General features: G+C 37.1%; 1 protein-coding gene across 2 annotated transcripts in view; it reads left to right on the plus strand.

Moving 5' to 3' along the window:
- The window catches only part of adamts10 (ADAM metallopeptidase with thrombospondin type 1 motif, 10), a 131355-nt gene that overhangs the window by 51111 nt on the left and 67582 nt on the right, over positions 1-12662 (plus strand). For both annotated transcript variants that reach the window (XM_057841083.1, XM_057841085.1), the window contains 2 exons: positions 6288-6371; positions 11415-11560. In XM_057841083.1, the coding sequence (XP_057697066.1) occupies positions 6288-6371; positions 11415-11560 (230 nt within the window). The remainder of the gene's footprint in view (positions 1-6287; positions 6372-11414; positions 11561-12662) is intronic.

The following is a 12662-nucleotide window of genomic DNA, read 5'->3' on the forward strand; positions in this document are numbered from 1 at the left end:
CTAGTAATCAGTAAAGTTTACAAAGTAAAAAAGATCAAGGCAAAGTTCAAAAGTCAAGGCATTTTGGAAAATTTTATACTTCTATGCTGAGAACAGTTTGGGGAATGCCCTCTTTGTTCCAGCATGATTAAAGGTTGATTGAATGAGTTTGATGGAAAAGCATCTGAAACCTCCTACCTCAGTTTCATAAAGAAAGAATGAGAGTAAGAACGAAAGTACGTAAGAAAGAAAGAAAGAAAGAAAAAAAGAAAGAAAGAAAGTCATACAGACAGGCTTGGGTTAAGCAGCACTTCTGTCCATTATTCTGAATTGTATCCTACATTTTATATGTGGGAGAAGACATAGTGAATCCTCTTTCAAGGCTTCCGACATTAAATATGTCCTTCTCGGTGACTAGCTAAAAATTCCCAAAGATTTACTCCAACATTTGTAAGTTTTTACCAGAAGACTAGGGGCTATACAAAAGGGAAACCAACTCCAAATTTAGGCAAGGCGAGGTAGGTTTATTTATAAAGCCCATTTCAAAGTTGTTTAGAATCAAATGTTATTTATATAATTAAAAGAACAACGACATATCTACTACAGTATATTGCACATAATCAAAAAAAGATAAATAAATACAATTTCCCATTATTTTTGTCCATCCATGTTAAATTGGCAATAGATGTACTGTATGTAACAATAACAATTACTGTTAACAATAAAGAAAGAAAGAAAAAGAAAATAACAAAAACAGTTCCCTAAATTGGGTTAAAACATATCTCTTGATATGATGGTAAATGAAGACAACAAATTTACTAGCTAAAACTAGGCTGGACAAGGTGAGTTTATATTCATTATATTGTCAGATGCACCATTTGTACCACTGGCAATCAATCACCACCAACTTCCTCACTCACACCGATACACGCACATTTGGAATGCGTCTAATGAATGGTTGTTTAGTAGCTACTGTTGACAAGCAAGTTCTATGCAAGCTCTCCTACTGCTGTGGAGCAAAGTGATTCAAATTATAGTTGATACCTGTAATAACAAGAACATGGCTTGGGATGCTAGTTGGCATTTTTTAATGCTGTTGGCAATTGAACTTACTTCTGACTTTTGTAGCTCTCAAAGACAGTTCTGAAGAGGTATTTCGATTTGGCTTTGTCCTATTTAGACAATTTAGTGTTTCTTACAGTTTTGCCACATCCAGTATATGGATCCATTCACTCACTGAATAACTCATATTATAGTTTTAGAAAAAAAAAAATTGACAAAAACTAAGACCAAGAACAGACATTTAATCTTCAATTGCAAATTATTATCTATAACAACAGTATGAAATACAGCAACCACAATAGTGTGTTAACACAATAATGATAACTGTAATTTTCGGATTATAGGACGCACCTGACTATAAGCCGCCACCCACCAAATGTGACACGAAAACAGCATTTGTTCATAGATAAGCGGCATTCGACTATAAGCCGCAGATGTCCTCGCTGTATTATGGGATATTTACACCAAAAGATATTAACCGGTAACATTTTATTTGACAGCGGTATCATAATATTGTCCTAAGACCAAATGAACCACCATGTAGCTTTAAACCAATTGGCTGCAAAGCTTAATTGCTTCAAGAAGCTTCATTTGGCCATCACCGCTTCCTTGGGGGAGACAGTCAACCTCTGCTGCCACCTGCTGTCAACACTGTTGTCGTCCAACATGCCTCTTAGTCTGCATTGCAGCGCTACAGATGTAAATGACAATCAAAATTCATGTTCTGCGCTAATTATACCTTTAGTTACTCTTCCAATTGTTTCATTAATTGCTAGCTCTGGTATTTAGTAAAACTTGACAGCGGCGCCATAAAACTGTCATAAGACCATTATTACATCATGACATGACACTGCCATGAGCATTAATGAATGAATTTTGTGTCATTTGGCAAATTATCTCACTTTTGAATAGATATAAAAGATCTGAGCTGGACACAAATGGAGTTAGTGACATAATCTGCTGGATGATAATTAATGACATCTGTCATAAGCATTCATTAATGCCCATGATAGTGTCATCTCACAATTATGACGGTCTAATGGCAGTCTTATGACACCGCTGTCAAATAAAGTGTTTCTTATTAACCCAAATAAATCAACAAATAAGTCACACTGAACAATTAGCCGCAGGATTCAAAATGAGGGGAAAAAAGTATCTGTTTATAGTCCGAAAATTACGGTACTCCGTTGCAGGCTGATGTTGGATTACCATTTTCAGTGATTGCAGTTTATAATTCGCAGGATATCATTTTTGTGTTGGGGGCATTTATATTCAGTCTTTTTCAGTTGTCTTTCATTTCATTTCATTTCTACGATAAATTAATCTGAGTAGTAGCAGGTACAGGTATTTGTGTAAGCCTAGAATGCATTCTCACAACTGGCTGTGTGGGTAATGTTTACTCCTTGGTCATGTCGGTCAGTGTGAAATAACATTTAAGAAAATGTGAAATTTTGTAGAAGATTCACACCCAAGGGCGTAAGTTTGCTTAGGGACGGTAGGGACATAGCACTACCAACCTTTCAGGATGCTCAGATTGTCCCCACCAACTTTCAAGCAATCTTATTTGCATTTTATATTGACTTCAGTTACATAGGTAATTTAGATTGTTTTCCCATGTGTTCTGAGGATAGAATGGTGTCAACAATTAGTAAATGGAACATTTTCATTATGTTCAGACTTACATATACCCCTTTTTATTTGCTAAATCTGCCGGTCCATGCCCCCCACCACACACACACATACACAATCACGGCCTCAACAGAAATACAACATGTCAACAACATCCTCTGCCCCCTTTGAAGAGGAGGGATATTAGAAGTTTTTTTTTCAGCCAGCAGCAGTCGCCACTGTAAGTAATGTAAACAGACGTCAATGTTGCGAAAGTGGGGAACACGCCACAAAATTTGCTACTGAAAGTCTGACCTGCATAAGAGTTAGCATAGCATTAAACTGTGAATTTGCTAATCTGCAAAACTAGAGTAGGAAGCTACTCAGCAGTGTCCTCCTGTAGTTTTCTACTGTTAACAATTAAAATATGAGAAATGCGGTGAACTGAGGTTTACGCAATTCTTTCCAACTTTCATTTTTATTTTATTTATGTGACAATAGAATCTTACAATAAAATCTCGGAGGAGCCAAAGCAGCTTTCATTTTTTGTTGAGTTTGTCTGTGCTTGTGGACAAAAGCATTAGTGTTTTACCTGAAGGAAGGCTCCATTTTTTTAAAAAAAATTTGATATTCCCTGACTAAGAAGGTTTTCAGATATGTTTATTTATTTAAACGGACAATGGCGAGTGGTCTTAAGACTGAAGGAGATAGTACATTTTCTCGTAGGCACCGTCTAACTGTTTGCATTACTCTAGCACACCCAATATAAAATAAAAAGCACTTATACCATAGTTTAAGGAAAACAAGCAGAATATAGGGCATAAAAGATACACGACGCCTTCTTATCATGGAAGCCCAACGTGCGGGTTGAGCAAGATTGACGTACCAAGTCTTGCAATCAGTTCTCCCGGACAGTCCACACCAAATGGTGGGACGGTCTGTCCTAACACAAGGAACACAGGAGAACAACCGATATCCAACTGATAACACGAGTGACAAGACTCCAAGAGCCCCTGAAGTGGCAAAATCCACGCCCCTCGTTGCCCGGACAACAGTAACTGCCTGAATCCTCATGTTCAATCCACAAACAGACAATAATCCCAAACACACCCTTCTTCCTGCCCACGGCCCGCTCTGCGAGAGCCTTCAAAAGACTGAATGTTTAACTAAGCGTTGTCATATTTCTCGGGAACCTTTTTGTTGACTACTGATGTGGTGACCTTGGAACGAGCTTGCCTCCCCGCCTGAGTGTTTCTGTTTCGCCTTGCCGTTTTTGATCTCTGTCGACCCGAATAAATTGTCAACTTGTTCTCGGTGAGCCTTCTTTAAACCTTTCAAAATGGAGTCAGTACAAAGGGTTAAGACTAAGGTGAACGCGCGGAGTTTGCCCTTCTGGCCGGATGACGGTGTCCCGGTAGCCTGGCCCGTTTGAGCTGCAGCAGCGCGGGTCCGGCGGTTCAGCTGGCGCGATTCCAGCGGTCTGGCTAGAAGGTCAAATTCCTTCAAGACAAATGTGTATTTTTTGCAATCCTGGATAGTTACGAGATTATTTACAAGTTTGTATTTATTGTGTATGTTAATGAACTTTAGGTTATGTTAAAATATTGAAATTTAAATTTGCTAACAAAATCCAGACATTTATTCTGGAAGTTTTTAAAATGTTTCTTTAGTAGATTTTGAAAACAAAGGTTTGAATCGAACAGGGTATCACCTGAACCAATACACATGAAAGTTAGTATAAATCAATACAGATTTATTTTGCATTGATGATTTAGCCTATCCATTAATTACGTTCATATTCGGGAGAAATGTAGCCCTGAAACCCCGAGGCCCAATCTGTTTGGTCTTATTAATGTCCCGCCCCAAGCAAAAAGTGTGCATTTAGGTTATGCTGTTATATCGTCCCTACTAATGTTGAGACTAAACCTACGCCCTTGGTCATACCTGACTATAAATAGTAGGAACAGCCAAAATATAAAAAAAGGTGTGACTTATATTCCAGAGAATACAGCAGTCAAAATCATATCCATTCATATCATTCATATTTCTCTGTCTATAACCGTAATCTAAGTATGAAGAAATTATAAGGGTGTACCGGTACATGTAATAGTATTGAACCGTTTCGGTACGTGGTGCTCTGTTCGGAACGGACGCGTACCGAACGAGTTTCTGACACAATATAACCCTTACTTTTCGAGGCTGTGAGTCGATCGGGTTACAGTTTCTTTGTGTAGATTATATTTACTCCGTCTTCTCTACTGTAATGAGGACCAACACGGTAGGACAGTATAACCCAGAAATGTCAACGGCGCGACAATGTGGCCGCCGCGAGAACACAGTAAAACGCGGGCGATAGAGTCAATCAGCCAATGCACACCAGCTGCAGTGCGGCCACATGTTAGATGCGTCCCAGAAGCGGCTCAACGCGACGCACACGAAAAGAACGGCAGAGTTTATTATTTGACGCGAGACGCAGCCCTCCTGCGTCAATACTACTAGCTAGCAACGGGCAGACCGGAAGTCACTCGTGTAAAAACACGGTGGATCCGGTCGATTTTCAAACTAATATGCAATCGTAACCCACTTTTTGAGTCCATCAGATCTCTTGAGTGGTAGATCGGGGCACAGTTGACTTGTCTTTGTTGATTTACTGCTGTCTTCTCTGCTATAATAATAACCAGCACAGCCCCGTGTTCAATACAAAACCCTCCTACCACAACAAAACAAGTAGGAACTAATATTCACATAGGAACTAAAAGTTATACAACATAAAATATACCATCTAAATGAATACTACATCACATTTGTAAAATATAAACACATAATAAAATAAATAATAGCCCATTTAAATAAAATAAATTGAAATGAGCTAAAACACCTGTAATTAAATAATAAGAATAATACACACATCCTGCTTACACAATTAAATGTATTAATTTCTGTGTGGCGCTGTAACTTGAGAAAATCCACCAATAAAGCTTTTGAAAACCGTTCATAAGAAAAAAAAATGTTTCATTGAGGCATTTCATTTGTAAAATACATGTTAAAATCTTTGTCATTGGGATTGCTTGTCTCTTTAGCACAGGACTTCTTTTTTCTTCTTTCTTTCAGAAAGAAATCTGACCAATACGCCGGGTCTGAAAGGCAAATTGTTGTTGGATTATCTTTAAATACCCGCTACTTTTTGAGCAAAATTCTAGCTTTATATAGGCTAATGTTCCTATTGTTGAAAGCAAAAAAGTGTGTAATAAACAACTAGCACATTTATATTTTGCATTTTGTTTTCTTACTGTACCGAAAATGAACCGAACCGTGACCTCAAAACCGAGGTACGTACCGAACTGAGACTTTTGTGTACCGTTACACCCTTAAGAAATGATATATAAATCTTATTATTTATTTAGGAAAATAGTCCAAATTATCATTTAATTCTTGTTAGTATAACAATAACAGTGTAAATGTGCTTTCGTCTATTGCTATATTTCGTCTAGTGCTTTCATATATTAAAATATATTTCAAAATCCATACGATTCAATGAGAGATATCACAGTTGTCAATGACAATTCATCTCTTGTTTTAGTTCAGAATGTTGTGTCAGCTTTTTAAGACTGGTCTTTTCTTGTTTCCCTGGAGGTCAGGTTGCCAAACTGTTCCAGGATTCTAGCCTGGGGAATGCAGTCAACATTGTGGTGACACGGCTCATTCTTCTCATGGAGGACCAGGTAAGTAACACCGTCTTTTGTGTCCAACTTGTGAAAAGTGCTTGATCTTACTAGCCCAGTGATAAATATATGTATTATCTTTACATTAATGGTATGTGTGATGCAACGGTGAAGCAGGATGCATTTTAACATTGACCCGCTTGTGGGTTTATGGATAAAGATGCATTAAAATGTAATTACTGTGTGGCTTTGAGGTTTCATCTAACTGTCCCAAAAGGGAAAGACTAATGATTCATACTTTATCTACAGACCAAGAATTAGCTCCATAACTCACCACTTGGCTTGAGGAAGCAAATGTTAAGATCATTAGGCCATCACAAGTGCTGTTATCCTTGCTCCAAGGATTATTGGACTGAGGTTGTGAGGTTATTGGTCTGGTCTTGGTAGGAAGTTCTATGACTAGTTTCCAAGCTTGAAAAAGTGTTCTGCGCGTCGAAAGGCAAGTCTTGTGTGCAGTGTGCTCAGAAACGACGGACTGTGGGATGAGACAATTCAATTTTTATGTCACCACATGCATTCTTGGGTTACAAGTTGTAGCCAGCTGTGGCTAGCAGGGAACTCCTTGCCTTCTGCTCTCTGTAATTGCATTAAACCAGAACGGACCCTCTCACTGATCATGCAGCCATGCGTGGGATTAAATGCAGAGAGTGATTTAAAGCAATAAAATGGAAAGTTGAGGTCTAGCAGCAGACTCTGTGGCCAGATGGGATGACACCAGGCTGCTTAACTGTAGTCTTGGATTGTCTGAACACAGCATGTCAACAACTGAAGAAGTTGTCTCAGTTGCCAGGATGATGTCCATATTTTCTAACATTATTCAAAAATTGACAATTTAGCCAACCCAGCTAGACAACAAGAGGGTTCTCACATACATCTTTAAATCTTCACAAAAACAAGACAAGGCTTTACCAGCATGCCCTGAACGCAGTATGTCAGGTTTTTTTTTAAAATTCTATGACCAACATTGTGAAAGGTGTCACAGTAACTGATCTGCACAGCACCGCACCCTTGGTATACCCTAGGCACTGGGATACTGTGTCAAAAGGTTGGAGCTTGACCGACTTCTATTGAATGACTTGGATTGACTTCTTTAAATGAGACACTACATTTTATGTTGAATGGGAATAGAACTGCACTATACACTGTGGAGATACTGTATGTGTGATATAGGTTGTTAGCATGTCCTGGCCTATGTGTTTTGTTGTAGCCTGTTTTTTTCATAGTGGCTGTGTGCAATCTAACAGTGAACCATTGTTAATGAAAGGCAATACATGCTTGCTTCAAGCCATAGGTGACTCCCAGTTATGTAGTTTTCATTTGACCTAAAACTGACATGAAAAACAACTTTGAACTACCTAACATACAACAATCTTTGAATAGACAAACTAGCTGTATACAGTCAGTGTGTGTCTATTTAACCAATGCCTTCAAAAACAGAATGCATATTAAGTTAAAACACTTAAACATTGTCCTGTTGGAACACCCAACTGCGCCCAAGACCCAATCTTCGTGCTGATGACGTTAGGTTATCTTGAAGAATTTGAAGGTAATCCTCCTTCTTCATTATCCCATTTACTCTCTGTAAAGCACCAGTTCCATTGGAAGCAAAACAGCCCCACAGCATAATACTACCACCACCGTGCTTGACGGTAGGCATGGTGTACTTGGGGTTAAAGGCCTCACCTTTTCTCCTCCAAACATATTGCTGGGCATTGTGGCCAAACAGCTCGGTTTTTGTTTCGTCTGACCACAGAACTTTCCTCCAGAAGGTCTTATCTTTGTCCATGTGATCAGCAGCAAACTTCAGTCGAGCCTTAAGGTGCCGTTTTTGGAGCAAGGGCTTCCTTCTTGCACGGCAGCCTCTCAGTCCATGGAGATGCAAACCACGCTTGACTGTGGACACTGACACCTGTCGTTCCATTTTTCCTCTTTATTCTACATATTAGTTTCACCAATGAGAGCAATGAGCAACAATAATAACATGACTCAATTATACCAATCAGACTCAAGCTCGCCGTTCTATGATCACGCCAGCCTGTTCAATCATGTGGAGTCTTTAAAGCACCGTAAAAAATTTAGCATTTGACATAGAGCGCTGCGCTCAACATGACTCGAAGGCGTGGATTCTAACCTCTCTCCCAGTTTTTATTTGGCACCGATTGACCATGGAAAACCGGAGATTTGACCCTTTTAATTTCAAAGTAGGAACTATTTTTTTCCCACTAGAGGGCACTCACGCTCTTTGGACGAATGATGCTTCATTCCAGTAATTTTTTTCTCTCACTTAAATTCAGTGATTTTTCTTTGCATTTCTTTGGCTTAATGTGGTTATGTAATAGGTGTATGTACAGTATAATAATAACAGTTATTATACATATCTTTGTGCTGAGAAATAAAAAGTTTAAAAAAAAAAAAAAATCAAACATCATGAGCAGTGACACAATGTTACTCATTACTTGAGTATTCTTTTCACCAAATGCATTTTTACTTGTACTTCAATTTGAATACATTTTTTGGATGACTACTTGACTTGAGTAATGTTATTTTGAAGTAGCGCTTGTCACTTGAGTAAACATTTTTGGCTACTCTACTCACCTTTGATACTACGACACGTTTAAGTTCAGTGTACTATACTTGTGTAGTATAGTTTATTTTCTAAAAAATACATTATGTGCTGGTTTTCACACGTATGTTTTTGTGTATTTTTTTCTTATCACAGCAATGTTGCTGGGTTGAAAATATTTGCAATATCATTTTTTAAATTCCAATATCACGCAGCCCAAATTGTCAATCTATTTCAGTCTAACACTATTCAGATGTTGCCATGGCAAATCATCTTCTTGTCTCAACAGCCTCACTTCTGTCACTTTTAAGTTTCCGCTTTGTCTCATTAGTATTACTCCAAACCATGCAATATGGCTGGCCTTTAAATTTAACTGAGGCTCTTCTGGTACAGATCACCTCAAACACTTTCCTCTAAACGCCTCTACATTCTCTGTTGCTAAGAAGCACTAATGCCAAGTACTTGAATTTAATGAATACCATGTTTGTCTTTTCCCAAAATAGGAGGGAACATAAAATGTTGCATGTCAACAATTATTGTCATTTGGTAACTGTGTGACATTCCTTTTCTCAACAGTCAATTCATTGCTGGGTTATATTGTGTTTTGCTGGTATGATGTCACAGTCACACAATTTATGTTAGCTGGTGCACCTGCCAGATCCATAATATTTAGCTCCGTACCAGTGTTGTTTTTAGCAGACGTTTTAATTTTCGTCTTAGTTTTTTGGTAGATAATAGCTTTTAGTCTTAGTCATACTTTAGTCATTTCAAAATGTGTTTATCTTCGTCTAGTTTTTGTTGATAAAAACTCAAGATTAATTCCATGTAGTTTTAGTCCATGTTTACTCAATATTTTTGTCTGTAAAATTTGAAAGTTTCACTCCAAAAATAAATAAATTAGGGCTGTCAAAATTATCGTGTTAACGGGCAGTAATTCATTTTTTGAATTAATCACGTTAAAATATTTGAAGCATTTAACGCACATGCTCCGCTCAAACAGATTAAAATGACAGCACAGTGTCATGTCCATTTGTTACTTGTATTTTTTAGTGTTTTGTCGCCCTCTGCTGGCGCTTGGGTGCGACTAATTTTATGGGTTTCAGCACCATGAGCATTGTGTAATTATTAACATCAACAATGGCGAGCTACTAGTTTATTTTTTAAAAAATTTACAAATTTTATTAAAACGAAAACATTAAGAGGGGTTTTAAAATTAAATTTCTATAACTTGTACTAACATTTATCTTTTAAGAACTACAAGTCTTTTCATCCGTGGATCGCTTTAACAGAATGTTAATAATGTTAATGCCATCTTGTTGATTTATTGTTATAATAAGCAAATACAGTACTTATGTACAGTATGTTGAATGTATATATCCGTCTAGTGTCTTATCTTTCCATTCCAACAATAATTTGCAGAAAAATCTGGCATATTTTATAGATGGTTTGAATTGCGATTAATTACGATTAATTCATTTTTAAGCTGTGATTAACTCGATTAAAAATTTTAATAGTTTGACAGCCCTAAAATAAATGAAAAAAGGTTTCCAACTACTGTATTTCGAATGAACATTGACAGACGAGCACGTATTGCAGCATCTAAAAATCTATCACGTGGTTATACACACTCAGCAGGAAAGCAGTACATACCCATCTGGACGCCACAAACTTTACGTAAAAAAATTAATAAATTAAAAAATGTGTTTTTTTCCAAGATTTTAAGAGGACTCTGGCCGTTAGCAATAGCCTAATTCTAACGCGAATGTGAATGCTATGCTAACGCTACAATTTACTTTGAGTGTGTGATGATCACTCAGCACAGACCTTTAAAGGCTAAAGCAACATTGTATATTCTCGCTTGCCAAGATAAGGCGACAAATCATACCGTGTCCGTCTCAAAACAAGCAATAAGGAGACAGGAGAGGACACTAGTGGGTGAATTGGGGGGTGGTGTAGCACGTCACATGAGTGACACAACTAGACACTGCTACGATGCAGGCTAACTACACATAAATGTCACACGTGTGACGGAAACCATGACGAATTTTCATCTTGTTTTCGTCTCGTCAGACAAAAACTGGTATTTGTGTCGTTATGTTTCAGTCTCCCAAGACACGTTTTTAGCTTGTCATCGTCTCGTCATCGTCATGAAAAAATTGTTTGTCGACGAAATATTTTTGGTATCGTCATCATTGACAAAAACAACACTGCTCCGTACTGCTTAGTGGAATTAGGTTAGAGTGCCAGGCAGGCATAGTCAAAGATGTCAAATTAAAATCAATATTTTTAGCCTGTGTTCAGTTTGTCACAATTAGAAATGTAAAAATAGAACCATGTGTTTCACTTTCATTTTGAATTTCTTTTACAGTTTTATGTCCTTTAGTCAGGTTGGACGAATTATTAGAAGCATGATTCAAAATCAAGTCAAATTCATGTTGGATTTTTCCACATTTTCCCTCTTCCTTTTCTGTCTCCATCAGCCTACATTGGAGATTAATCACCATGCAGGCAAGTCTTTAGACAGCTTCTGCAAATGGCAGAAATCTATCCAGCATCGGAGCAGTTATGGAAATGCTATCCCGGACAATGGCATCGCTCACCACGATACTGCTGTACTCATCACCAGGTCAGGAATGCAAACTTATGAAGTGACTCTGGATCTTTTAAGGGGAATTACAGTAAACCACTCACAGCTTGTGACATCCAAGCTGGCTGCTAGCAACTAGCCGTTTACGCCATAAGCAGATTTTAAGGGGGGGTCAGGCACCCCCTGGTGACTGAAAAGTGTCATTGTATGAAATTTAATTTCCTTGACAAGTATATAAAAAAGTTGTAAAGCAGTAAAACTGCAACAAAAATGAATGAAATGAACAAAAAAATTTTTTTTTTATAATGGTTCAAAATTATTTTCCGTACAGATCATGTGACTAGCACCTTAGACGGTCATTTGCTTTGCATATAATTTTCACACACAAAAAAAATTAGGCGAGGACAATTTTATTTTTCAAATGATTTTTTTCTTTGATTGAAAATATATATATATTTTTTTTTTTGAAGCAACTTTTTTGGGGATTGATGAATGATTCAGACACAAATGTCCTACCCATATTATGGGCCAAACACAAAAAGGATTGCTTCAATCAAATCAAACTTTTTCAATGAAAAATTAAGTTCAAATGCAAATTTTTCAATCCGAAATATTTTTTTGCATTAAATAACGTTTTCTATGATTGAATTTTTTTTTTTTGATTGAAGTGATTATTCTTTTTGAAAATATATGGTTTTTCATTGAATAATAAAGACAAAAACGTCCAAACACCAATCAACATTACTTCATTCAAAAATGTTGCATCAATCGAAAAACAAAATACAAAGAAAAATAGCTCTCTTGCTTTTTTTTTTGTTTCAAATTTATTTTTGCATTCAAACACATTTTTTTGCATTCAAAAACATTTTTAAAAAAAATTGAAACGACTTTTTTGATTGAAAATGTATATTCTGATTGAAGCAACTTTTTTTTTTTAATTGAATATTTTTTTTTATTGAATAATAAAGACATAAATCTACCTCCATATGGCTCCGCCCAGGGGGTAGAATTTTTGACTGGGGTAACTACATTGACACGACACTGGCGGGTGTACCATATTCAATGGTTGACGAGCTTGGCGAAAAGTATTGCCTCACCAGCCTGATTTAGAATTCCTCTCAAGAATGATGGGAAACAAAAA

This window comes from Corythoichthys intestinalis, chromosome 7 (genome assembly GCF_030265065.1).
Source record: "Corythoichthys intestinalis isolate RoL2023-P3 chromosome 7, ASM3026506v1, whole genome shotgun sequence".
In the NCBI taxonomy this organism is placed as follows: Eukaryota; Metazoa; Chordata; class Actinopteri; order Syngnathiformes; family Syngnathidae; genus Corythoichthys; species Corythoichthys intestinalis.